The sequence below is a fragment of the Ictidomys tridecemlineatus genome, chromosome 7 (assembly GCF_052094955.1).
Source record: "Ictidomys tridecemlineatus isolate mIctTri1 chromosome 7, mIctTri1.hap1, whole genome shotgun sequence".
Lineage (NCBI taxonomy): Eukaryota > Metazoa > Chordata > Mammalia > Rodentia > Sciuridae > Ictidomys > Ictidomys tridecemlineatus.
In genome coordinates this window covers 196,972,475-196,999,775 of record NC_135483.1, presented here as the reverse complement: position 1 = coordinate 196,999,775, position 27,301 = coordinate 196,972,475, and the positions used below count along the sequence as shown (strand labels likewise).

The 27,301-nt window shown below is 53.4% G+C and overlaps 1 protein-coding gene across 4 annotated transcripts in view; it reads left to right on the top strand.

Annotated features, from left to right (window-relative positions):
• The window catches only part of Hdac4 (histone deacetylase 4), a 239,497-nt gene that overhangs the window by 12,317 nt on the left and 199,879 nt on the right, over nt 1–27,301 (top strand). For 3 of the 4 annotated variants that reach the window (XM_078018371.1, XM_078018373.1, XM_078018372.1), the window contains exon 2: nt 19,561–19,803. The exons of the other annotated variant lie outside the window; for it this stretch is intronic. In XM_078018371.1, coding sequence (XP_077874497.1) covers nt 19,782–19,803 — 22 coding nt within the window. In that variant the 5' untranslated portion in view covers nt 19,561–19,781. The remainder of the gene's footprint in view (nt 1–19,560; nt 19,804–27,301) is intronic. 4 annotated transcript variants of the gene reach the window in all.

The following is a 27,301-nucleotide window of genomic DNA, read 5'->3' as shown; positions in this document are numbered from 1 at the left end:
GGAGCTTCAGGTGGGCACCCACCCCCTTTCCTGCCTTTCAGCTTTGCCTGGTGATGGGAGCCACTAGGGCAGAGTTCCTCACTGCTGAGCTGGGAGGAGGGCTTCCAGGTTCCCGCTCTCCTTTAGACCTTGTGGCAACTTGGTGGGAGTGCTTCCTCCACTTATGGCCGCCCCCTGCCTCATCCCCCAGTGTGCCCAGGAGAAAAGAGCACATTCTTTTTTTGTTTGCTTTTGGTACCGGGGATTGGACTCGGGGACACTTGACCACTGAGCCATCCCCAGCCCTATTTTGTATTTTATTTATACGCAGCTTCTCACTCAGTTGCTTAGCCCCTTGCCTTTGCTGAGGTTGGCTTTGAACTTGTGATCCTCTTGCTCCACCCTCCCGTGTCATTGGATTGTAGGCGTGTGCCACCGCACCTGGCTGAGAACATATTCTTCATACTCCATGGTGTGAAGGTGGCAGGAGGACATCAGAAAGGGCAGATAAGGATGAGGGCCTTTCTCAGGCGGAGGAGAGCCAGAGGGAGGGTGTCCTCCCCAGGCAGGCTGGGGCTGGGGCTCCAGCCACAGCAGTGCACAGGAGACCAGCATGAGGTTGAGCTGCCTGGCCTGTGAGAGAGGAGGAGGAGGAGGGAAGTGTGGACCGGGCCATCCCTCCCAAGCTTGGCCCCTGTGTGTGGGGCTGACACTTTGCACTTCTGTTCCCTTATGTCCTGACTCACTGGCGCTTGACCTGGCCCACCCAAATCAGTACTGGGGCCTGGGAGAACACAGTGGAGCCCGCTTCCTGGTCCTTGGTCCAAAGACTAAAGAATTCAGGTCTTGTTTAAGCCATCATATTGTTGAAATATTGTCTTTAATACCAGCTGGCGCTTCAGAGTGGAGAGCAGGGAGGGAGCCCTGGGAGTGGGTCCGAGACGCTCAGCCCGCCGTTGCAGTGGAGCACCTGCTCCTTCCGAGGTGGATGGTCTTCTGTTATACATTTCCCCATGCAAAAAAGACACTTAAAAATGCCATTTTGCATAGAACTTAAGGGAGATCTTAGGAGCCCATCGGGTGTCCCAGATTAAGACTGCCTGACGGGGGATGTCAGGGTGGGCATCTCAGCCCTGACTTGGCAAGCAGTGGGCCCTTGGCGGAGTGGGTGAGGGATGCCCACAGGCTGTTTCCTGTTCAGTATCCGGGAAGGCTTCCCACTGGTGAGGAGAGAACTGTGCCCTGAGACCCAGCCACAGCAGTCTGGTGAGTGATCTCAGACGCCGAGTCTGCACATTCCCAGGGCCCTCCCCTCAGGCTCCTGTCACGAGCTTCCTTCTCTTCTGTGTGGCTAGTGCTCACGTCTCCTTGGCCTCCACTGGTGCTTCTTGTCCCCAGGATGCTGGGCCTTCTGCAAGATTGTGCTGCTGACCATCATGCCGTCTGCATTCTCAGATCTGCTTCACACCTGAGTCTCATTCTTGGCAGCATCTCGGCTGACCCCCTGCACGGGTCCATTCAGGAGAGTGCCTGAGCTGGGTCAGGGCGTGGGCTGCCGGCCAGCTCAGCCCCTGGGTGCCCTCTTGTGTGAGTGGCGTTTCAGCTGCTCGGAGCAGGGAGGAGTCAGTCGTGATTGATGGCGAGAGGCCCTCTTTAAGCTTACTGGATTTGGAAAGTGAACCTGTCTTTGTTGGTTCTCTGGGACCTCTGCACTCGCCGTGGATTTCTCCCAGTTCTTGGAGGAGTCGAGCAGGTGTGAAGCACCCGTTCTGTTCACTGGCGTGCAGTTGGATCTGTGCTCTAGGCCTGCCTTCGTCTCCTATCAGGCAGCATTTCTTTCAGATTCTGAACTCACAGTTGGCTCACAAATTGTCGTACCTCCACCCTGAAGTTTGTGACTGGCCAGGGCCCACTCAGGGACAGCTCCCTTTATGAGGAGACATGGGATGCAGAGCAGGGCCAGGGCCTCTCTGCTGGTGAGGGGCAGTGCAGGCCTGTAGGGGGTAGACACTTCCTTGCAGCCAGGGTGTGGCATGGGACACTGCATGCCTTCTGGGCACTGGGACTTGGGGAATGAGATTATGTACCGCCAGAGAGAACCTGGCCGCCCAGCCTGGATGTGGGAGCGGCAGAAGCACATCTCGGAGAGATGAAGAAGAACCGTGCAGCTGGTGGCCTGGCTTTCCCTGGCCCGACTCTGCTTGGGGAGACCCACATAGAGGAAAGAGCACTGAGGCTCGGGGTGGCCTGCTTCTCTGGCGTGGTCACTAATGGGTGGTTCTGCTCTTGTGTGATGAGAAGGGTAGATGGTGAAGTCTTGTCTCTGTGTTGCATAAGAGTGTTTTTTGTTAAAGCATTTCTAATAGTATTAATGTTGAGGGAGCTAAATTGGAAAAATAGATCAGCAATGCAAGTAAGCAGTTACTGTAACTGGGAGAAATACTAACAGTTTAATTTGCATATATGATAGAAGCATTTTTTAATGACTGCTCTGATAAGAAAAGGCTGAATATCAAAAATGCAAGCAAATAAAAAATCAATTAATTCTCTTACTTATTATTTTTTTAAAAATGGTATTCCTGGCTTATTCCGTGGCAGTTTCATAATTAGGGAGTCTGATTTTCATCTGCTCCATGGTGCGCGCCCTGGCGCCCTGGCTCACTTGGGCAGGTGGCTGTGGTGGTGTGCATCTGTGATGAGTGACTGTGGAGGAGAGAGGAACAGGGGCTGTACCCTGCAGGGGTGGCATGGTTCCTATCACTGTCCTGCATGCCGCGTGCAGAGCCAGTCTTGGTGCTGGTTGCTGAGGACAGCTGGGCAGTGGCGTCGCCCGACACGCAGGCCTGTCTATTTAGGGGTGTGCTCATTCCCAGTAAGTTTTGCCCTGACCTCCCCCAGGGGCATTTGGCGATGAAGGAGATGGGTTTGGGTTGCCACAGCGGGGGTCATGGTGACAGCATCTAGTGGGTGGAAGCCAGAGTTGCTGCCAGACATCCTGTAGTGCACAAGGTGGTCATGCCGTGAAGACATACCTGTCCCGTCCAAAATGCCACTTTGTCATGCAGCTCAGGATGCTCACGTTTCCTTCTGCACTCAGAGTGAACGACGCACACTTGGTGAAGATGGATTTTGTTGTACAATACAGTCACAGAGCTGAAATAGAAATTCTGGAAGCACTTAGGGACAAGTTACATACATCATTTTCAGTTTGAGGGTGAGGAAATGAAGTCAGCTCTCATTTACATGTTTTTGCATGTGAATAAGATGTACCTTTATCTTCTCCTTTTCCTTTCTTTTCATTTCTCCATCTCTTTCAGATTTGAAAAATGGGCTTCGATTCCCCAGAACTCACATTTTCCTAGCCAGAGCGTGTTTTGCATGCAGATGTAGTTAGAAATAACAAAGAGGCATATTTGTGTTGTAGTGACTACATAAAAGGAAAGGATATTGCTGAACTGTAAATTGCATTTTTAGAATATGCTAAAACGATGTGCTGAGAGTCCTCGGTCTTGCAGCTCTGCTGGCGGCACGTTCCCGACGGAGCGATGGAGAAAGGCAGGCAGGAGAGCAGTGTGCCCTGCTCAGCCCTGGACTGTCCCATCACCATGAAATTGCCTCTCAGCCCTGGTCCAGGTGACAGCACCATTGCCGCAGGTGTCCTGAGTGTCCCCGGTGTGTGTGCCACGTGCGGGTGCTGCGGTCACTCACCACGGTGACGTGTCGGTAGTCAGGACATGAACATGCATTTGCTCCTCCGTATCCTGGAGGCTGTGCTGGATGGGAAGTGGTTTCCTTGTGCTGGGAAATTTAAATCAGCGCATCGCCTTGTTTTCTGAGGTGGGATTTAAAGGCTCAGGGAGGGAGGACAGCACCTTGCCTCTGTGATGGTAGGGCAAAGAAAGGTGAAAAGTCACATCGCCCAGCAACTGGGCCGTGTACTGGATTTGGGTGTGTGACTAGCATTTAAAAGAATTCTCAGTGGTGGTAAGAAACATGGCATCAAACTTGCTGTCTGAGCCACATAGGTGTGCAGCCCAGCATGAGCACGTTCATGTGGCCACGCAGCCAGCCTCTGAAACTTTTCCACTTGCAGAACTGTATGCCCCTTCAACAGCTGTGTGGCCTGAGTGTTTAAAGCTAGGTGGTTCTTAGAACAGACAGTGCTATCAGTCCCACAATGAACACAAACACTTGCTAATTCTAAAAGGAAATACAGAAAGAGACAAACATATAAATGCAGTAACTACATGCATGCATAGGAAAATGTGTGTGTGTGTATCGTATATTCAGGTAAAGAAATGTGGTATGTGGTAAGCATAATGTGTATTCACATAATGTGAATATTTACTATATAACAATACTTCAGGGCTGGGGCTGTAGCTCAGTGGTAGAGTGCTTGCTTCACGCTGAGTTCCATCCTCAGCACCATATTTTTTAAAAAAAATAAAATAGCTATAAAAAAATTAAAAAGCCCCAATACTTCATGTATAACAAAACATTAGACATATATTTAATAATATTTTGCAGTATGTTAAATAACATGATGTTGCATTAGACACATTACACCAAGCACGTGTACACATGCCCACGTGTGTGACTTCAGGAGACCTTTGGCGAGCGTGACCGTGCTGTCCTGAAGCGCTTGTGCCATTCCTCTTTCCTTATCATGTCCCCATCCCCAGTTCTGACTGTGCCATTCATTCTACTTCCCTGAGTGAATCAAGTCCCAGTTCTGGACTCCAGTGGTCATGCAGAGACTCAGCCTATGTGGTGTTCCCAGGCCTGGCTCCCACCTTCCTTTGTCATGCCTGTCCCCAGGCCAGGTGCTCCTGGACAGGTCACGGGCTGTAGCCCAAGGTCTGCGCCCTCTTTTCCCCTCAGTTGCCTCACAGCCTGGTCCTGAGGAGTTTCCTGCTGTTTTGGCTGTGGGTGCTACTTGAGCCTTGTTCCCAGGTGCCCTTGTGCCCACGCTGTCTCTAGAATCTGTGGTGTAGGGCACACACTTCCAGCAGGACTTTTGGAATATCTTTGAATTTTAAGTAGAGAGGATGAGCCAGTGGCCCTGGAGGCCTTAGGATCCTCAACCAGGCAGGCTCCTTAGCCCAGCGGGGGCTTGCCAGGGATGCTTGGAGATGGTGCCCAGCCGCGTGTAAAGACAGATCGAGGGAGACCAGGCTGTGAGCTGGAGGGGAGCATCTGGGCCTAGAGGAGCATCAGCCGTGCCAGTCTGGAATGGGGGATCTAGAGCTAGGGTGCAAGACCTCTCTGGTAAGGGAGGCCAGACAGTGCTCCTCTTCTGTGCCCCTCCAGGGCCTCGCCTCTTCCCCTTGGGCAACAGGAAGCAGGCCTTGAGGGGTTGACTTGGGACTGACCTTTAGGAACTGCTGGAGGCCTGCCAGAGGCGGGCACATGCTGGGGCTGGGGGCTGAATGGGCACTGCAGTGTCAGGGACGTTTCTACTCTGGTTCGCTGACAGTGTGAGCAGTTCAGATGTCAGCGTGCTTGCTGTTTCCTCGCAGGCAGCCTGCTGGGGTTCGGGGGCTCACACCTGAAGTGGGCCCCTCTGTTCTCAGGTTCCAGCTCCTCACAGCCACCCTGTGCCCGAGTTAGGGCAGCAGCGTATCCCAGGTCGTCTCCTCTGTCTCCCTGAGGGGCTCTGACGCCTTGCTGGCTCCTCTTGCTGTGCTCTCTACCAGAGGAGCCAGCTTCCATGGTCTCCTGCTCTCTGCACTTCCTGTCCTCCATCCCAGGGGTTTTGGGTTTGGGGCTTTGTTTCACTTCTCCACTATGTGCCCCATTGAGAGCCGTCACAGTGGAGATGTGCTCCCTGGCGGCATCCCTCCTGGGAAGGGCAGGAGGAGCAGTGAGGGCGGCAGAGAGGGCTGCGTGTTTCCAGTTGGTTTCCAGAGGCTGTTTTACCTGAGGCAGGAGTCTCTGAAAGGAGAGTGGGTCCCCCAGGCCACTGTCGATGGCCTGGTCGCCAGTACCTCTGGGGTGGCTGCTAGCTACCAGGTGCTGGCCTGCCAATGAGGGCGAGGACAGGACCCCACAGCTCTGGCCTGTGTTGGTACAGTGGTCACGTGGCACGGCCGGGGCGACGGTGTACGCAGGACTCAGCCCTGCTCTCCCAGGCCATCATCTCACTGGGCCTGGCAGCCCCGCCCTGTGCTCTGTCCAAGCTTTTGTGTTCTCCAGTCCTGACCACCCTGGGCCTGCCTGCCATCTCCTCCAGAAGCACAGTCCCAGAGATGTCACGCCTGACCGCGGCACCACTTTCCCATAGACTTGGGACGAGGTGCAGGCTCATGGGCAGGAGGCCGTGCCCCAGTTCAAGCAGGATACCTGCTGGACAGAGGGACCATTCTGGGATGTTCCTCCTCAGTGACCGCTGTTGTCCGACATTTGCCTCCTTCCTAGCCTGTTGAAAACCAAGCCTGTTGATGGCCTAACATTCTTATTTCCAGAGGAAAGTTGGATTCTTGAGGTGATAGCACCGAGCAGACGAAGGCTCCGAACGTGGGCCCTGGAGTGTGTCCACCGCAGCCTCCCAGTGCAGGTGGAGCTCAGGGGATGGGAGTATGGCTAAGCCTGTGCTGGGCCCATCAGGCAGGCCAGGCTCAGGGTCCATATCCGTGAATCCCCCAGGTCATGTCAAGGTGGTGGAGCTGTGGGTGGTGTTTTGTCCTCCAGATCTCTGTGCCTAGTCTGGCTGCAGGGGGACGTGGTGACAGAATGGAAGGGCACTGGGGCCTCCTGCCTGCTCACCTGGGGACTGAAGCATCCCGAGTTCTCTGTGGGAACGGCAAGGCAGGTCACCACAGGTCTCTAGAAGTCAGCACAGAAGTCCCTGTGTTTCCCCCCCTTCCTATGGGTCACTGGAGTGCTGATATCCAACAGGACAGGCTCAGGCCCTGGCCCCTTGGCTGCAGCCTTGGTCCCTCTGAGTGGATCTGGCGATGAGGCTGCCCTTGTGGGGGCAGCTGCTGCAGACAGCAGGTGGCTCAGGCCTGCAGTGGTCTTGTTGTCCCCCACCCGCCGGGCCTGAGTAGCCATGCCCGAGGAGACTGCTTTCAGTTCAAGATCGGGGCAGGAGTGAACTCGGATGACATCGGGGAGAACCCATAACCACCAAGACTGCATCGGGCTTCTGCCATTAGTCTGTGGCCGGCCTGTCCCAGGAGGGTGGTGTGTGGTGCTGGGGTGTGTGCTGCATGTGCTTGCCGCTCTGTGCAGGGTGAGGGCCTTGGTTCTGATGGTTGTGCCTGGTGGCCAGAGCAGGAGGAGGTGGCCCATATCCAGGGGGAGGGCAGGTGCAGAATGACTGCCCTTCTGAACAGAGGCTCTTGGGAAAGGCTCCCGAGGCCTGGCCTTCCTCATCGTCGCTGAGTAGCCAGCTCCTGTCCCACAGTTGTCAGAGTGTGGGAGACGTTCTGTGTTAAACTCATTCACAAAATCAGGTGCCACAAAGACCCCCCTCTGTGAGCTTGGACTCTTGATGATCGGAGGTGATGTGGTTTTCCTCTTACTGGGTTTTTCTATCATCGCTGCTAAACGGTGGCCACCTGGGCCATGTTCAGGGACACTTAGCGCAAAGGAAGACACATCCGGGTCCTAGGGAAGCAGAAAGGAGGGCCAGCAGCCTGGTCTCCATCTGGTCTGCGGCTGGATGGTGTGCATCACCTCTGCCTGGAGTGTCCCGTGCTGTAGCAGGTGAAAGGCCACTTAGCTGACAGCAGTGTACGCCTGCTGTGGTACCAGCGTGGTCCAAGAATCCCTTGCCTGCCTCCTTGGCACATGGCGGGGACAGCCATGGCACTGTCTGGAGGGCTCCACCCAGGGTGCATCTAGGCAGAGGCTTCCTTGGGCTTGGGAAGGAGTGGAGCCCTGATGGCCAGAACCTGCCAGCTCAGTTTTAGGGACGTGGAGATGTGTAGGAGTTGCCTGAGAGCAGAGTGGGCCGCCATGGTATCCAGCAGGCTGTGATGGTGACCTTGGTCTAGGTGACCCTACAGTCAGGTGAGGTGACTGTTGGGGACTTTCCCCTTCTCTCCAACAAGGGACAGGGACAAGCCTGGGCTGGACAGTTTGGCTTGTAGTCTAAGTAGGTATAAGTGGTCTCCCTGGGCCCTCAGGAAATGCCCACGCAGAGTAGAGTGCCTGGCCGTGCCTGGTCGCCGCACTGCTCCTGTGGTCTCTGTAAGCTCTCCTTTAGGGGGACCGTGGAAAACTTGTTGGAGCGGAGTAGAGCTGGGTCTTGGGGCTGTGGATGTCTGGGCCTGGGGTGGCACGTCCTTGTAGTGAGCTGTGTGTGGAGCTGGGAGCGCTATGGTGTGGGTGGTGAGGTGTTCGCTGCAGCCCCGCAGGGTCTCTGCACGTTCCTGTGCCTGGGGGTGCTGTCCAGCATAGGACTCTGCCTCCCACCTCCGTGGTGGCTGGCCTGACCGCAGGCCATCAGGCGGCCTGTACCCGCCTGTGAGGACAAGTGAGTAGTTAGTTTCCTGGAGCCTTCAGGGAACAATTGGAGGGCAGGGTGGGCGGGTGTTGGGCCTGGAGGGGAGCAGAGAGGCTTAGCTGGGTCCCAAGCCTCCTGGGAGCCCTGCCCCCATGGTCCTAGCCCTGGCTCTGCTGCTCCTGTGGCTGCTCTTCCCAGGAGCCCAGTGACAGACCTGGTTCTGTTGGACCACTCCTCACCTCTCTGGGCCCCTCTCCTGCTTAGTACGTTCTTCCAGCTGACCCCATCCAGACTCCTTGGCGCCCTGCCCCCCACACTGCTGACCTCCAGGTCCTTGTTCCCGGTCTGCAGTTGCTGCCCTAGGTGGGTCTGTGTCCTCAGCACCTTCAGGTCCTCCCTGCCCACGTCTGGGCTGCTTCCCCCTCCCATTCTTTAAGGGACTGTCACTCCATCTTGTCTGTGGGGTGGCTGGTATGGTTCTTGATTCCAGATCGTTCTTCAGCTTGGAGGGATCAGTGTGGTGACTGGGAACCTGATGCTGGGCTTCTCTTGCTTAGTTTTGTGTCTTGCTTTGGTTTTGGGAATTTTGAGGTCTCTTCATCTTTGATGTTCTGGACCTTAACAATGTGGGTCTTCCAGGATTTATCCCAACTGGCCCACAGGGGCCCTAAAACTTGCAGTCTTGTTTCTCTTACTTAGGGGAGTGTCCTCCTCCTAGCACCGCCACCACCGTCACGACACGGCTGTCTGCATCATCTCCCTTCTGCACCTCTGCCCTGCGCCCCTTTCCTGGGATTTCTGTGATGCTGTGTTGTTGCTGGTGTGGGCTCCCCTGTGGGTCTGCCTGACATTCACCTACATGGGTCCCCAGAGAGGCTTCTCCTCCCTCGGTGCTCACCCGTCTACGTGCATGTCTGAAGTGCTGTGTCCTTTGGAGTCTCCTGGCTCAGAGTTTCTGTTTGTGGGGGTCGCCTTGTTTCTTGCTGCCATTCTCCCTAAGAGGCTGGAGAGTTGCCTGTTCATTTTTTATGAAGGAGGTGAAGATATATTCCAAGAGCATTCAGGCTTACATATAAGAGCAGATCCACACACGTGGGCATCAGGTTCTTGTCCTTATGCCTCCAGGGTTTCTAGAAACTGTAAAGGAGTTCACCTTGAGAGCAGGTAAAGAGATTGGTAAGGAAGCAAGAGTTTTGGAAAAGTAGGTGGAACATTTGACAAACAGAGGCCTCTTACAAGTGGAGAGAGACCAGCATAGAGCATGAGCAGGCTTCAGAGGCAGCACAGGGAAGAGCAGGCCATCCACATGAGGGTCGCTGCAGTGTCCAGTGCTTAGGGGATGCAGATGAAAGTGGAAGCAGTTTGCACTTTTTACCCACGGCAGTGGGAGACCATCAGGAGATGGACAGTTCTCACTGCAGAAGAAGCTGCAGGGGGCAGAAATCATCCTGTTCACCTGGGTGAGAAGGTGCAGCTTGGACCCTGCCATTCAGCCTGCTCTCAGGCTGTGCTCTACGGACTGCAAAGCCAGGCCAGGCGGCTCTGCCATGGTGGAGCCCGGGAGGAGCCCTTTAGTAGGGAAGTGAGCACTTGTGGGCTTGTGCTAGGGGCTCTGCTCTGCCGCCCTGTGCCCCTCTCACCGGGCCCCATCTCTTGGGAGGGAGGCTGGGTGGGCAGCCCCACGAGCCAGGCTATTTCAGACCCAGTGAGCAGGGAGGGTGCCCGTTCTCTGAGTTTTCATTTGCTTGATGCTGTCATTCCTGGCTTTGCAGGAGGCTGTTCTGTGCCTTGCAGAGACCATCTCCACGGAAAGGGCCAGAGCTAGGGTGTGTGAGGGGTGTGGTGCCCCCAGGGGCTCTGCCCTGGGCCTCAGCTTCTCAGGGCCCTCTTCTCCTTTCTTCTGAGAAAGTCTTCTGATGCTCCTCAGCCCAGTCCCCCCTCTCTGCAGGGCCTGTGTCCCTCCTTTTCAGGGAGCCAGCTGTGTCTCCCGGGGAGAGCGCTGGAGCACACCTCTGTCCCTCCACAGCCTGGGGTCAGTGTGCACCCTGCAGTGCTCTTGGTGAAGCCTTAAGTCACGTCTGACCATATTCACTATTTTTTTTTTTAGAAATTAACATCAATCTAAAAAGTTTGTTTAAAACTGAACAAATTCGTTCCATTTCTTCCTGGTGCCCATGGTCGTGTGATAGGGCACTCAGGTGCCACATTTGCACAGCACTTCTCGGGCAATCTCATTCCCTCTGCCTTCCTCCTCTTCCCACCCTCCTCCCCCACCCGGCTTGCTCCACTCTGCACATCTCCCCTCTGTTAGTTATTATTAGTGTTTTAATTCGTGCATTATAATCACATGAAATGTGAGATTCCTGTGTTCTGCGGGTACGTGGTCATAGATGGCTTGGTGCGTTCTGTCCCCGGGCCCCTCCTCCCTCCATTCTGTGTTAATGCAGATGGAAAGCATGTTTAGAGGAGGAGGTGACTGCTGTGAGTGACAGCAGATGCCCAAGTGAGTCCCTCCCTCTGCCCTTCTGACTGACTGAGCTGCCGGCTCCTCCTCCCTGCTTCATGCTCTGCTCCAGAGAGCTCCCTGGGCCCTGGCCTCCCAGAGCTAAGAACATCTTGGTGCTGTGAAGGAAGACATGGCTTCACACCCCCATCAGCATCTCGGGGACCCTGGGGGCAGTTTCTGTGTGGTGGGGGAGTCTTGTCACCAACCTGTTTGTCATCCTTCCATGACTGCCCCCGAGGAGGCTTCCCTGCGCTTGTGGGTGTGGCGCCCAGTTCTGCTGTGGAGGGACAGGAAGGAGTCATCCTTTACGAATCTGCTGCTGAGGAATGTTCAGAGCTGTGGTCTCTGTAGGGATGTCCTGTGGGGATGTCCAGTGGGGCCGCGATAGACCTTGTCTTCCTTGGGGGGTTGCAGCCGTACGCCTGGGACATGTGGCCTCACCTGTGTCACGGGGACCTTAGAGTGTTTTTCCTAGAAGTCTGTTTCGCGTATGTTGTAGATCGCAGGCTAGGTGTGGGTGTTTGTCATTCTAGGCCATGGAGACTGGCAGCCAGGTGACAGCCCTTGGGAGAAGGATCCCTGGGGCCGAACTCCTGTTGATGACTGCGTTCCTCTGCTCGCTGGGTCCCTGGTGCTAGGTGCATGGCCCTGCAGACACTGTTGTGGCATGCTGTCCCTGCTCTTCCTCTGCTCTGCATGGACCTTCAGGTGCCCACAGCATGGAAGGCATTCAGCCTCAGACCAAACCCTCGTCTGTGCAGATGCGGCTTCCTGCTTTACCTCCCGTAGAACCAGTGAGATGGAATTCCAAGAGTGAGTTCTGTATGAAACAAAAACATAAATGTGTTCTGACAGCTGGGGAAGAGATCTGCTGCTCATGCTTGCAAAACAATTGCGAGACCCTACTGTCTGTATTTCATTCAGGAAGTTTACTGAAGAAAATTGTATGTATTAGAAAGCTCACCATATAAATAGGAAAAATCACAGTCAACAATTTGTTTTTTGATTAACATTCACTTAGGTTTTAACTAATTTTAGTAAAATTCAAATTAAACAATTTGATTTAAATAAATTAATTAAATTAAAATACATTTAATAAAAATGCTGGAATAAGAAGTTGCCTTGCATGTGTTGTGTGGTTCTGGCTGATGGTCCTGACCTGGGTCTGGGGACTCACCCCCATGTGGCTGTGGGGTGTGTCCCACTGTTTCTGGGGCTTGCTTCAAGAGGGCGAGGCGGCAGTGTTTCCTGTGCACGTGCTGATTGCGAGGGCAGGGCGTGCGGTCTGCAGCCGCTGTCCGGAAGTCGAGGCAGATGGCATTCTTTGAGCAGGTCTGTGACAGGTGCTACTGTTGGGTTGTCCCTGTGCAGCATGGTATTGGAGTGCTCGGTCCCTTGACTCCACTTCACCTGGAGCCTTGTGTGAGACAGTCACCCCAGGCAGCAGTTCAGGCACGTGCTCCCCTGTGCACAGGGCACCGCCAGTTCCCGGTGCTCCCCTGTTCTTCCTCCCAGGCCCTACCTGGCCCGGTGCCCGACACAACTGCCACCTGGGGGTCTCACCTGTGTGAGAGTTTGTGTTTCGGTACAGTGCAGCATGCACTGCCTGCATCTGCCCAGTGGCACTTGAGGAGGCCTGGGCGGCTCCCCCGTGGCTGTCGGTCGGTGCCCTTGGTGGGGGCCTGCACACCCTGTGTGGGCTCAGCCCCTGGTCCTCAGCAGGCAGTGCCATCTCGGGGCCTTCCACAGGTCCCGTTCTTCATACTGGAGTCAGCTGACAGCCGCGGTCCACTTCCTCTGGTTTTGGTGGGCATGTCCTGTCCCACTGTGGTTCTAATTGGTATTTCTGTGATCACAGATGGAGAGCACGTGTTTCGTGGTGACTGAAAACTTGGAGCCCTCTTTTGTCAAGCGTCCATTTGTCTCTGTGGCCCATTTTTAAGACCAGTTGGGTTGTCTGCCTTTTTCTTAATGATTCCTAAGACTGACTTATGCCCTTGGCTGGTGTGTCTGTGGCAGAACCAGGCTCCTGCTGGGTGCTGCCTGGGCCCTCTTCTCCCAGTGCCTGGAGGGGAGTGGTCTTCCCGTTTCCCTCCTTGGAGGCGTGGCCTCAGGACCTGCCCTGCACCAGGTGGGCTGTGTGGAAACTCAAGGCTGTGACCCTGGGCTTGGAGGGGAGCCTTCGCTGTCACTGGGTTGGCCCATCCTAGGATATTGTGTTCCTTGGTGTGTCTGCTCTCATTTACTGACAGGTTGATAATAAATCATTATATTTGGTAAATCCCCCAGGTCCTTTGTGTTTCCATGTAAAATTTAAATTAACTTGTCAATTAAAACAATCCTGTTGGGATTTTGATTGGAAATGTGCTGACCACCAGGTAATTTGAGGAACACTGGGTCTCCCAGTCCAATGCACCTAGTTGGTTTTTCCGTTTACTTAGATGTTGATTTCACTTAAGATGTTCTATAGTTTTCTGTACAAAGCTCATCTTTAAATAGTCTTTAAATAAAAAGCTCATCTTTAAATAGTTTTAGTCTTGCTCTTCACTGATATCAGATGAAGTTATAAATGGTATCTTCTTTCCGAAAGCCTCCTGCTCCTTTTTGCTGGTTTATGGAAACCCAGTAGGTCTTGGTACATGGACCCAGTGATCCTGTTGGGTCCTCGTAGGAGTCCGAGCTGTGTGTGGTGACACCTCCTGCCTGGTCCCTCCTTCCTTCCTTGCCTGGCTTTAGGGCCCTGGCCAGGGCCTCAGGACAGTTGGAGGGCATGCCAGTAGGCTCGGGATGTGTGCTTGCTGCCTTCTACGAGGAGCGGTGTGGACCCCTCTGCCCTGGTGTCTCCGGCTCTCCTTTCTTCAGCGGTGGCTGTGCCTCCGCCACCTGGCCACTGGCTGCATGGGGATAGCTTCTCCTGGAGCTGTTGTCTCTGGAGGGACAGTGGGGGCGCGGGTGAGAGAAGGAGGTGCCCTCGCTGCTTCGCCATGTTTATTTGGGGTCACTCAGTGTGACTTTTGAGAAATCCTCTTGAGGATTTATAGCCTGTAAAAGACTTCTGCTCTCAGGAAGGGTTATGGCTTATATCGTGAAAGTAAGTCAACTAAAATTTCCAACTTTCCAAGTTGCAGGAGGGAAGAACCACAGGTGACCCTGGATCCCCAGTGTTGGTGAAGGAAATATCAGCACGTAGTCAAGCCATAGTGACATTTTGGTGTAATTTTTCTATATGGAGCAGAAATAAAAATAATGAGAGAGAAGTCTTTGTGTGGTTTGTGCCCCGTGTCAGAAGCTGCTCAGTTAGCGGGTGAGCCATGTCTGTTGTTCTAAAGGTGCTTGTAAATCTGAGTTACAGAAGCCCTCCTGAGCTGGAGCTCGCCCAGCTGAGGGCTTTTTTATTGGTGGGTGAGTTAGGAAGGCTGACTGCTGCCCCTGGGTCAGCAGGCCTGAGCTTTGGAGCTCAGTCCCTACCCGCTGTGGCCGAGCCTCTGTGTTCTGGTTTCCTGCTCCTGAGAAGAAGGGCTCTCAGATTGAGGGCATGGAGGGTCTGCTCTAGGTGTCCAGAGCGGCTCCTTAGCCTCGAGTGCCAGATGTTCTCATGAGGCCATGGGCTCTGGCCTGGCTTGACTTCAGTGGCCCCAGGGAGGGAGCGTTTCTGCCGAGAAGGAGCTCAGCGGGTGGGTGTGCCCCCGAGTGGATAGCTGTGTCTGCCCAGCACCCCAGCAGCCAGAGCTCCTGTCTGCTGGCCATGCCTGGTGCTGTCATCTGGGCCTGTCTAGTCCCCAGCCCAGACTGCACTGTGAGGAAGCTTCCACTTCCCTTGGCCCCGGCCTCGGTGCCCTCCTCCTGTCACAGGCCCGATCCTCACTGGAGCACACAGAGCAGTTTCTCGTCAGCTGGCAGTGCATGAGAGACTCCCGGGGTCACGTCCTGCAGTCAGCTGTACATCACCGTGGTGGTGAGAGTGGCGTGGACACAGCGGAGGCCGGGTTGGACGTGGGGAGGCAGCAGCGGGCCCAGTTGGCTTGGCTTTGAGGATGTTTCAGGTTTTCGTGAACCAAAGGCTGTCTTTTTTAAATGAGAAAAATACATTCAAATTCTGTAAAATACTAAAGTTAAAAATACCTTTATAAACACATTTTTTCACTTAAATTTATATTTCTTACCCCCAAAATAGACAGTTAAAACCAATCAGGTTGTGGGGGAACCCGTGGTGGAACACAGATGCTAGGCAGTCGGTGGCTGTTCCCAGGGCACATCCCCCTGCAGTAGATGGACAGCAGGTCACCTGCTGGGTGGTGCTGGCAGAGGGTGCAGGCTGAGGCCCCAGAGCTGGGCAAACACGGCAGTGGCCTCAGGGGTCCCTGTGTGCAGGGTGGAGCCCTGGAAGCTCTTGCGTGCTGACTGGCTTTGAGGGAGGGAGTGGCGCAGGGTCCCGGGTCTTTCACAGCCCCTGGCAGTATGGTCACGGCTCCCGTGACTTGGTGGGAAGGTTCTCATGGTGTTGCATGTCCTGCCACCGCAGTGGGTCCCCTCTGGTCCTCGATGGTGTTCATTTGTGTCTTCACTCATTGTTCATGGTCAGTCTGGCCAGAGCCTGATCAGATTTTTGCTTCAAGGAATTCTGTTAGTTTTATCGGTTTTCCTCTTTTCCTTCACATTGATATCTGCTCTTATCTCTTTTATTGCTTATTTTGGATTTAATTTGAGTTTTTCTAATTCTTAAAGTGAAGCCTAAGGCCCCTGAATTGAGGTTTTCTAGAGCAGGCATTGAACACTAGGGGTGTATTTCAAGCACTGCACATTTTGACACGTTGCCTTTTCATTTCAAAACAGTTTCCAGTATTTTTGATTTTTTTCCCCTAACTTGTGAAGTATATTTATTTAGTTTGCAAATATTTGGGGTTTTCAGGTATTTTTCTGTTGTTGTTTTCTGACTTGATGCCAGTTCAGTTAGAGAGCATTGAGGGCTGTTAGGAGGCCTGGAGGTGCCTATGGGGGGGAGGGCCTGTCTGTGGCCTGGAGGTGCCTATGGGGGGGAGGGCCTGTCTGTGGCCTGGAGGTGCTCCAGTGTTGTGCTGGGGTCACTCTGTTGCCGGGTGGTGATGTGTCTGCTTCCTCCTGTGATGACTGTGAGCCGGTGTTGAGGTTCCCACCTGGGACTGCTGCAGTGTCCCTTTCTCCATAAGCTGCTATCAGCTTTTGCTTCCCGTTTGCAGCCCTGTCTGCAGGTGCGGAGGTGTCTGGCCTGTCACCCTGAGCCACCCTTGGTCCTCACGCATGGCCTTGGGCACCCTGTGAGGCTGACTTATGCTAACGTAACCTTTACAGCTTTCTTTTGATGTGGTGTTTGCATAGTTTTCCATCTTTTAATCTATTTGTGCCTTTACACAAATTGATTTAAACATTGCCTAATGGCTGAGGTGTATTTGGGTTGACTCTGTCTCAGGGTCTGAGCGTTATAGAATGTACTTCCACAGACTGAGATGGCTGTGACATCACTAAGCAGGAAATCCTTTGGGATCTCCTTCATGTCCTGTGGTACAAGCCAATATGGAAAATGGGTTCCTGAAGTGGCACACAGCTGAGAGTGTGTGCTCCAGACACCGGCCCTTGCACTGTGAAGTGCAGACTCAGCTCTGCAGGCCGTTCTCAGCCCTGCCTCCCACAGTGCTCAGGAAAGGCCTTGCTTCTTCGTCCAGTCTGAAGTCTTGGCCCTCTAGCTGGTTGCCGGACAGTTGGACGTTGTTGTATTTATGGTTGAACTCAGTTGTCCCTAATTTTGTGACTCAGAACCTTTGGTTCTTCCTTCATCCTCTTCGTCACCTTTTTAAGTGGTGAAATTCTACATTTACAGAACTTTGTTTAGAATGTAACTTGCCGTTTTTTGAACTGTGGTGATGTTTTTATTAGTTATTAGTGATTTTCATAGTGTGCTGGTACAGCCCTGTTTTTCTCTTCATCCTGTGTCCTTAGTGTGCAGTCTTGCTGAGTGGGAGGTTCTTCCAGAATGCATGTGTTACATTGTAGCAGAAGCTCCTGGCTCTGTGTGATCTGCAGATGGGAAAAGAGAAAGGTCCCTCTCAGTGTGGCCATCTGAAGAAAGCCAGGCGTGGCTGGGAGCTGCGGGCCTGCTGGGGCCAGGGGTCTGAGGGGCGGTTAGCCAGGGCGAGGGGAGCCAAGCAGGGTCGGGTGAGCTGCCCTCAATCCCGAAGAGCTGTTCTTTGAAGATACTAAACAGTCCCAACTGTCGGAAAGGTGGCCCAGAAGGTGGAGCAGAGGGAAATAATCCTGGAATGTCCAAGAATATGTCTCTGAAAGAGACTTAAAAATCTAAACCGGGGGGGGGGGGGGGGGGGGGGAGGGAGGGGGGTGCTGGGGCTGGGGTTGTGGCTCAGTGGTAGAGCGCTCACTTCGCATGTGAGAGACTCTGGGTTCGATCCACAGCACCACATAAAAATAAACAAAATAAAGATATTGTGTCCATGTATAACTGAAAAAATATTTTAAAAAATGTAAATCAGGAAAACATTTTCAGAAGCCCACCAGAAGACATGGTTGTAGAAATAGGAGCTGGGGGTTAGGAGGAGGGGCAGGCTGGGTGGGAGAGAGGATGATTACCAAGGAAGTGGTGGAGAACAAAGCTGAGGCTTAATTAAACTCCATATCAGAAGCCATCAAGGCTACAGCTGAGGTGGGAGAAGAGCCATGTCGCGATGGGGACATACTGGAGAGGCTGCCCGGGACGCAGAGTAGACAGCAGGTGTGGCCGTGGTGAGAGCCCAGTCCCACGGGAGGTCCAGTCCATAGCATCGGAATCTCCGAATGAGCCAGAACAAGTTTAGTAAAATAATAACTAAAGATAGAATTGAAGAGCAGTTTCCTGAGCAGGAAGAAGACCAGTATGTATTGAAAGGGTCATGCTTTGAGCAAAATTAATGAGACTCTTACCCATGCATCTTCTGAAAACATTTTGTGAGTTTCAAGATTAAAGACATGCTAGCAAAATCCAGGCAGAAGAAAGTGACGACATCATCAAAACTTGGTTCCCTAAACTTTGCCTTGGTGGGTACCACAGTCAGGCCACCTAAGAATTCTCTACGACTCCAGGCATGGGGATTGACATCTGCAGGACTTGAGGGGGACATGTTGGTGATCTTAGACTTTTATACCCAGACAAGATGTGTGTATATGTGTGTGTGTGTGTGTGTGTGTGTGTGTGTGTATGCTGTGTCCTCTGAGATTTATAAAGCTTTGCAGAATTACAAATTTATGTTCCCTTTAAGAAAACGAAGTTTCTTTCAGACTAAGAGATGACTAAAAATTCTGAACCTAAGATTAATGTCACTGTGTTTTCTAAGGAAATAACCAGATACAAATCAGTGCTCACAATGACACGAATCACAGAGTCGTAGTTAGTGTAAAATTGGAACCTATCTAAACAGCAGCCTGCGGGGGCAGTCCCGACACAGCGGGTTGTTGGGTGCTGTGCTTCTGAGCATTTGTGGGGAGGGGGTGGACTTGACTAAGTGAAGCAGAGCACTTCATCACTGTCTTAAAGGAAGACGCTGCACAGATGCCCATCAGGGTCAGTCGGGAGTCCCAGGTGGTGCCTTTGAACTTGCCTCTGGGGCTCTTCTTTGTGGTGAGTGGTCTTTGGAGGAGTCTGGTTTTGGGGGAGACTCTGGTAAATCTGTGGGCCTTGTGAGGCCCGGGTCTGAGAGCAGTGCCCTGCAGCGGGTTGGGCAGCCCCTCCTCCACACTTGGCATACTGTCTGTGAACACGGAAGTTGTCAGTGGAGGGTAGGAACCGTGTGACCAGTGGTTCCTGTGTCTGTGCCCCGAGCACTGCCTCCATCGGCACAGGGGTGCTTTACCCTCACCTGGGCGGACCGCGGTGGTTTTATCATCAAAAAATGAAGAGGAATCTCCAAGAAAGTGATGGCTGTGAGGATGGGAACATGGGGCAGGATTCAAGGTCTCAAGCTAAGTGGGGGACGCTGACCTGAATGAACCCCTGTGGCGGCAGCCCTGGGAGCCCCAGCCTGCGGGTGTGGCCTGGGTGGGTGTCGCTCAGGTGGAAACCTGGTGGGAGCGCTGAGACGGGTTTTTCTTTTAAAATGTTTCCCTTCACATGGTGGCGCAAGATAATGTGGTTCTGATTCCATTGACACCTTGAAGGAGAGTGAGCTGCTTCCTTCTGAAGGCCCGATGGTGGATGTGGGGAGCTTCTGGCCTGGCTCCAGTCAGAGGTCAACCCTGGCTTGGCGCCAGGGCACCTCGGTCCCCTTGGAGGCTTTTTATTGTCATGCTTGGAGGGCGTGCTCCTGGCCTCTTTGGGTAGAGGCCAGCGCTGCTGGGAGTGTCACAGTGAATGGATGGCCCCCCCGCTGCAGCCACTGAGCTCCTGGTGCGTTGTTGGTCCACTCTCCATCGACATCTTTGCCCGTGTGTGATTTGCAAACAAAAATCCCAACTGGTTAGTTTTCTTAGAAATGGTTCCACTTGAATTGTTTACCAAACCCTGGTGAAGACAGGAATGAAAAGCAGAGTCAGTGTCCCCTCGTCTGTATTTGCTTTTCAGATAAAGCCCGCGCCTAACTCGGATCTCTCTCTAACCATGCAGGTTCATCTTTGGAAAGCCAGGCGAAGACCTCTGCTCTCTGTTTGGATTACTTGATTTACGAGACGCTGTCAGCGAGACTTGGAGTTTTCACGGCTGTGACCCTCCCCTCCCTGTTTCTGTACTTGTATGTGTTGGTGGAAGTTTAGAGCTCTTTGGAGCTCTTGTTTACGTGGAAAATTTGAGCCATTTTGAATCCATTAAAGGTGCAGACGCTGCTAGCAATGAGCTCCCAAAGCCATCCAGGTAAGGCTGCCTCCTCCATTCCCTGCACTCAGTCTCCTTTACAGAGGCACGAGGTTGTCACCGTGCCCTGCTGGCTGGGTTTTCCCTGATAATGGCCACTGTTAGTTCAATGCAGCCCCATGTGCAGGTAGATTGGTGGTTCTTCATCTCAGTGAAACAGGGCTGATGGGGACTTGGGAGCAGTCTTGGCTTGCTTTGCAGGCTGACTTGGTACCAGAGAGGAGAACTGCTCTTGAGCAAGGTGATTTCTGAAGGTTGGCTTGTGATTTTTAGTTAATTGCTCATTCCAGAGTTTCTTGTTGGGGTGCTTTGGTGGTGGGGATGCTTCCTTGGTGGCCTTGGGTGGAGTCTAAAGAAGCCTCTTCTGTGCACACACAGGAGCTGCTTGTGGAGTGAGTCCATGGCTTGCTACAGGGTGCTTCTGCGCTGTGTCAGGGTGTACGAGGAAGGGTTTATCTAAGGTCACGGAACAGACTCAGGGCTTTACTCCTTAAGACTTTGGGAAGTCACGGTACCTACCCTGCAGTAAGCCTGGGAACCCTCCCCTTTTCCCCTCAAGGTGCAGGCCCCCCCTGGAAGTACCACTGCCGGCTGCCCACCCTCCAGTTGCCCAGGGCATCATGTGTGACCAGCAGGGCACATAGAGTTAGGAACTGTCCAAATCTAGTCAAGAAGTTGGATTGCTGCAAGGACCAGTGCTTGAGGCCCTGAGGCTCTTGTCCAGGCTGCCCCCTGTGGGATTGCACAGAATGTCACCTACACCTCTTGGGTATGATTGTCCTTTTTTGCTAGCTCTGGAGGGCAGTGCCCGGTCTTTATTTAGATAGGAAAGTTTTACTTGAAGTATTCCTGTATTGATTGGTATGAAGAGTGGATTATGGTCATGACAGGAAACGTTGGAGCTCTGTGCACACTTTGAGGTGTACTCCGTGGGCATTGGTGTGTGGCTCTGCTCTGGCTCCTGGAGGGGCAGCTGTCAAGGTGGGGTGTGCCTCTTTCCTGTGTGAAAATGTGAGTGTCATGTGTATGTGATTTTTAATAGAACTTAATCCTGTATGTGGGGTGCTGTGTGTGTTTTTTCCATTTTAATATGACATCTTTGAAGTCAGTGTTTATAAATCTAATGTTCTTTTTGATAGTTTGTAAGTGGATATTTATGTGGTCGCAACACTATTTACAACAACCTCCAGTTGGCATCAACAATTGCTGTACGTGTATTCTGTGCACTTCTGTAAGCGTCTCCATGGGACAGATCCCAAGCAGCAGCTGCTGGTCAGCGGGCATGTGTGTTGACGATGTCCTCAGGTTTGCTCTGAGGTTGCCCCAGAAGCTTGTCTCAGCTCGTCTTCCTGATTACACTTCAGGAGAGCTGTGTTTTCCTTACTTTATAGCACAGCAGTGCTGGGCAGACTGAGTATTTTATTTTTGTTATGGCTGGGGAAATTATTTTGTTCAACTTCCTGTGTAAATGGGGATGCGCATTTCTGTATGGCCTGGTATCCATGCAGTCAGGTCTTGTATCTGCACCCAGACATCTGAGGACCAGTGTGCCCTGGTTCTCATTGTTGAAGAAGAGCTGTGTATGTACTGATACTGTGTCGAGAGCTCCTGGGGCAGAGTGGAGTGTCTGTGCGGGGCCTCTGCAGCTGACCCTGTGCTGCACAGATCTGGGTAGCCTTCCCTTTTATATATTTTTTAAAATGTCTTTTGATTTCTGGGAAAAGTGAATTTTTCTACTGTGATTATAGTTTTATAATAGTCTCTTTCTGTTATTAACCATTTTTTGCTTTGTATGTTTTGGTGTTTTTTTGTGTGCTTAAAAATTAATGGCTGTTCTGATAGACTAGGTCCCTTGTCAAAGTCCAGTGTCTTTCTCTTTCTTTAGTATTCATTGGCCCAGGAGTTTACTTTGTTTCATGACATATTTCTCTCTGGTTTCTCTGGGCATCTCTGTGGCCTTGTCTTGACAGTTTCTGGTCTCTTCTCTAAGGCCCATCTCTGTCAGCTGGACAGCGGGCACTGGTCCTGCTCCTCCAGGGGTCTTCACCCTTGATGTGTGCCCACTTGCCTGTCCTGTCTGAGTGCTGTGTGTCATTCTCTATTGCCGATCCTCTGCTGTGCCTTTGGAGCGGGGCTTGGTGGAAAGAGGGCAGGCTGCGTGCCTGTCGTGGTGGTGTGCTTGGGCCTGGAGTGGGCCCACCTCACTGGTCATGGTCTGCTCCTCAGAGCGATCCTGCCAGGCTTGGGGTTTCCAGGCAGCCCTCCAGGTGTCCTGTCAGTTTGTGTACCTGCTCACCCCCTGCCAAGCTGTAAGTGTGGACACAGTTTTATTTTTATTTTGTCATTTTAGTGGATTTTGGGGAGGAATGGAAATAATACCCAGTCACTCAATTTCCTGTCTTTCCCTCCTTCCTCTCCTTCCTCCTTCCCTTCTTTCATCTTCCTCTCCACTCCTTCCTCCTTCCCTCTTTCTCTCTTTCTGCGGGGATCACACCGGGCCTCTGCGTGCCAGGTGCCTGCCCCACCTTTGAGCGTCGCCGCGCCCTCATTCTGCTGTCTGCAGCAGGGGTCTCCAGACACCTCCAAGCACAGATGGAGGCCCTTCTTTCCCTCATGCCAGGGAGGAGAGTCCTGTGGCCACCTCAGTGTCTCTCCAGCACTAAGTTGCAGCCTCGTGCCCATCCTCTTTCCCCTGTGTCTCCAGAGTCCTCTCTTGGCTGGCTCTTGTCTGTGACCCTGCTTCTGTGTGGCCTGGTGCATGCTGGGGCACCTCCAGCCTGGAAGGTGCAGCTGCTGTGGGCTCGCTCACGTTGGCAGTGCAGTTGGCTTTGCCTGGTGATAAAGCAGCCTTTTATTTGACGTGTGTAAGTCTTCTTTCCCCTGTTTTTCCTTTAAATTCCCTCTGGTGCTGGGTGAGGTATGCGTTATGATTTTATTGCTGTTCTTTCTGAACTTTGCCAGAGCCAGGCCCTGGCTCTTTGACGTAAAAGCCGCTTAACTGTTGGGATTTATTGCTCTAAATAACTGTTTCTAATGCTCTGAGCAGCCTGGGGAAAAGCTTGGGTTGATGGCGCTTGTGAGAACTCTTCTTGGAGAGCGGCTCTGAAATGCCCTTCCTGCCTAGCCCAGTGCACAGGCCTTTCCCAGTCTCAGTGCGCCCAGATAGGCTGAGGTGGATCTGCAGGGCACAGTGTGTGTCCTGGAAGTGCGTCCCCACTGTGACCCAGGGTGGGGGCAGGTGCCTGTGTGCCTGCTCATGGCACAAGCAGTGTTCCCCTTTCCCTGTTCGATTTCTTGCCAGCGGAACTTTCTTCCTTTCCCCTTGGTTAAGCTGTGCCTGGCACCCACTCAGCGGCCCTGGGCACTCACCTGTGGCTGCAGTCGCCCCTGCCGGGAGGTCTGGTGACAACCCTCTGAATCTCTGGACACCACGCGGAGTGCTAGTGCACCCTGCCCACCCGGGAGAAGCCTTGCTGCGAAGCTGGTCAGGCAGGGTCCATGGCCTTCAGGCCTTCCGGGTCCTGTCCCTCCCTGCATCTTGGCTGGGAGCATGGATAGTGTTCAGTTAAAAAGAAAGTTACACGTTGAGGGAAGCTTGTGCAGTGAAGATCAGTGCTTTGGTTTGGACCATATTCTGTGCAGTTTGAAGCACCTGTTCACACAAAGGCTGCTGAAATCTGCCCCCAACGGTGTGGTGGTTAGTGAGCCCCGGTCTCTGGTTTCCGCCAGCCGCTGTCCAGGTCCGTCTCTGGGTCTCCCAGGAGAAGGCACTGCCCTTTGGTGGGGCTGAGCGAGGGCCTGGGGTCCTTCAGTCCCCACACTCTGTCCTTCATTTGTCTGACCTTGATGGAGTCTGTTTACTTCAACCAGGACTATTATATGTTAATACAGAAGTTATATCCCAAGGGAGTATTTATACAGTACTGAAGTCATCTTTTGCCATGGTTGACTATTTCAGGAATAGTGCCAGTTTTTAAGGGGAGAAGATGAATTTCGCAGTCCTGGGATTAACACTGATGTCAGTTCTGAGCTGCTGTGATAGGCAGGTCGTGGACCCTGAGGGAGGTTCTAGAGGCAATTCTGGAACTGAGAGTGGCTGTGGAGGAGGCTGGAGAGACCCAGGCCTAGCTCCTCAGGAGAGTAGGTAGCAAGGACAGCCAGCTGGGTGGGGGCCTGGGGGCTTCAGCAAGGGGCAGGGCCTGCATTCTGAAGGCTGGGAAGGGGCCGGCCACAGTCTAAGAAGAATTGCTTCCTGGCTGTCGGGGAAGGCAGAGGAGAGGCCAGCAGTTGGTGAACATGGGGTTCTGGGCAGTGAGTGAGTGAGGCTGAGGTGGGGCCTTAGAGAAGGCACAGAGACGTCTCAGGCAGTCCGACTGAGTCCAGGTGGAAGATGCGGCTGGGAGCTCCGGTCTGCCTCCTGGGAGGAAGGTCCCGCTGTTCCCCTGTGCTCCACAATTCCACCTGCAGCCCAGCCCGGCCTTCTGGTTCCTCCCAGCCACCCGAGTAGCAGCCTTCACAGCTCTCCTTGTCACACCCGGTTTCTCCATGCCATCATTATCTGGGATCTTAATCAGTCAAGATTTGTTCTGAAAATCATGTAGACATAAGGACTTATTTTTCAACGTACTTCTTTTTTTTCTAGCCTCAAATTGTGTTTTGTCTTTTAAAAATTACGAATGCTCAGTTGCAATGAAGAGCTCAGAAAACTCACTGTCAATGGAGCATTGATGGTTTGTTTTGGCAATTCTCTGAGAATTCTTATACAGTTTGTGGAACATTTGCATTTGTGTCCTTTTTTCAAAGCCTCCATTGTTGAAATGCAAATTTCTGAGTTCTGAGATGCTGAATGTTGGATGATTAATGATATTGAGGTTTAAGAATGAACTCCTGGTATGTATTTGACACAGAACACCCTGTGCGAGGATCATTAGAAGCCATTGAGCACAGCTTGACGGTGCAACAGAAAGGCCGTAATTGCGGGCCTGGTGGTGGGGGCAGATCGTACGTGGACAGGTGTGCAGATATGTGGCCGCCCCCAGACACAGGCCAGGAAGGCTGGGAGCTGCTGTGGCTGGGGCTGCCTCTGTTTGGCGTTCTCATGTACAACTTGCAGTACCGGGAAGTCGGCAGGGACTTCTGGCTTTCTCCAGGGCAGCTTGCAGGGACCAGAACAGGTGGCAGTGTGTTCGGACAGTGCCCTCCGGTTGCTTCACTTTGTGGCTGGTGGCCCTGAAGTGAGCTAGTCCACACCCACTGTGTGGGTGAGGACACCAAACTCACTGCTGTCACACACCCAGGCTGGGGCCGGACGGCATCACGGAGACTGGCTGGAGTCAGAACCAGTCTTTTGTCCCTGAGGTAGGTGCACTGCTCTGTGGACAGAACTCTGGGGCACTCGGGGCCAGGTAGGAAGTGCACAGGCCAAGCGGCCAGGGCCTGGAACCCCCTAGGAAGGCCGTGTGGTTTAGGGAGATGTCCCCCACAAAGGGTGGGTCAGCTCACCCTGAAGAGCAGGCAGGATGCGCTGCCCAGGGGCCTGGCCAGGGGAGTTAGAGCTCAGCGAGGCGGGAGGCCGTGGGCTTAGGGGGCAAGGGAGCCTGGTCCCTAAGGGCTGCTTTAGTCTGTGGGGAAAATGGCTCTGCCCCTGTGGTGGGTCTGGGAAGGGATCCTGGCCCCGCACTGGGTGTCAGGAGCCTGGCTATGCTGTCCGGGAGCGCTGGGCCTCTGTGCTGCTCACACTGCGTCTCCTGTTGTCTTTGTGGGGACCTCTTTGAGCTCTCTTCATCAGCCCTCAGAACGTTCGCTGGACCCAGCCAGTGACCGGGCTGCCTGGTGAGCCGTGTGGGTGGGGACTTCAGTGGAGACGTCACCACTCTCAGTCAGTAGTAGCCCTCTTGCCTACTTTACGGGGACGTGTAAGAGGTGGTTCCTTTATGAGAACTATAGTGATCCAGACAGAAGTAAAATGAGGTGAGTACATTTCCCGGAATCACATCTGACATCGTGTCTTCTGCTTTCAGCCGCTTAATCAGGGTGACCGTGGACAGGGCCTTGAGTAGGAGGGCAGGGCTCCCTGGGAGAGGGGAACCTCTGCCTGCGGTCCCCTGCCTGCCCGCCTGGGAAGACAGCACACACAGGCAAGAGAGTTTGCCTCCCCGGAGCCGCGTCTTGCTGCAGGCCGAGGTGGCCGCTGTTCTGGGGGGCTGGGGCGGCTTGCTGGTTCCCAGGCTCTGGCTGTGAATGTGGGTCCCCCACATCTCTTGGTGGGGTCCTGTTTCCACTGGACTCTGGTCTGCCTTGTCCTGCTCCCCTCTGTCTCCTGTCTGACCAGGGCTCTCCCCCTGCTGTCATTGAGTCCTCGGCTCCTGACGCAGGACTGGAGACTCCTGGCGAGGCGCAGGTGTGTAGCTTTAGGGAGCTCACGAGAAACTGCCCAGCCTCTGCCATTTTCTAGCTTTTACTGTTACTATGTTCTTTAAAAGGTAGTAAAACTTATATAGAAGCGGTGTCTGTATGTTTTTTAAAACAGTGCAGAAAAAAACCTTTATTTCTGTGGTGTTTGAATTAACGTTTGTGAGAACCACTTCAAGTTGGTTGCAGTGTCTGGATGCTCATTGCTCAGTGGTCACCAGTGTTGTCCCAGGTCAGGTCAGTCGACCCAGTCTCACTGGAGTTGTCCAGCTGTCACTCTCAGAGCCTTCGCCAAGGAGGGTGTGTTGTGTGGTTATTTTTAAACTTCAATCTCTCAGGCTGGTTTGTAGAAGGCCGTTTCTACGGCCTGGTTGTTTTGGGCTGAGCGGTGTGACGTGTACAGGGACAGTCACTGCTCACCGTGCTGCAGGCTGGAGGGCCAGGCTCAGTGCAGGAGGGCGGCTCTCTGCTTGGTGGATGGCACCTTCTGGCTCTGTCATCGCGGGTAAGGGGTGCCTCCTGAAGGCTCGGGAGTGGCCCTCACCTGCTCACTTCCCAGCAGCCCTGCTTTTTGCTGCTGTCGCCCTGCGTCTGGGTCTGACAGGAGGCTTGGGGGCACCAGCGGGCACACCATCGCAGCAGGTGCTCAAGCCAGGCGACACCCTGGCGTAAGAGCTTCAGGTTCCACTGGGTTACTTTGCCTCAGAGCCGAGTGGGTTTCTTTTTTTGAGTTTTCCTAAAAAGCCCTTTATAGGCACTGGACTTGTGTACATCTGCGTTTCCTGGTGGCTTGTGGACCCAGGAGGACTTGTGTGTTTCTATTGGAGTTCAGAGAAGACGGAGGGGCCTGTTCTTCGTGCACCGGCCCTGTTGGGTGTCATCTTAGAAGCCGTCCTGACCCGTTTTATGAGAACAAGGTGACATCAGGCCACAGGGTGGGGGATTCTCGGTGCCACCCACTGTCTCCTGCAGACGGAGTCCGCCTGGCTGACCACAGCGCAGACCTGCCTACCACTGGCTCGCAGAGGCACCTGTTCTGCTGTCGTCCTGGAGACCCGCAGGGGCTGCCTCTGCCCAGTTGCTCTCT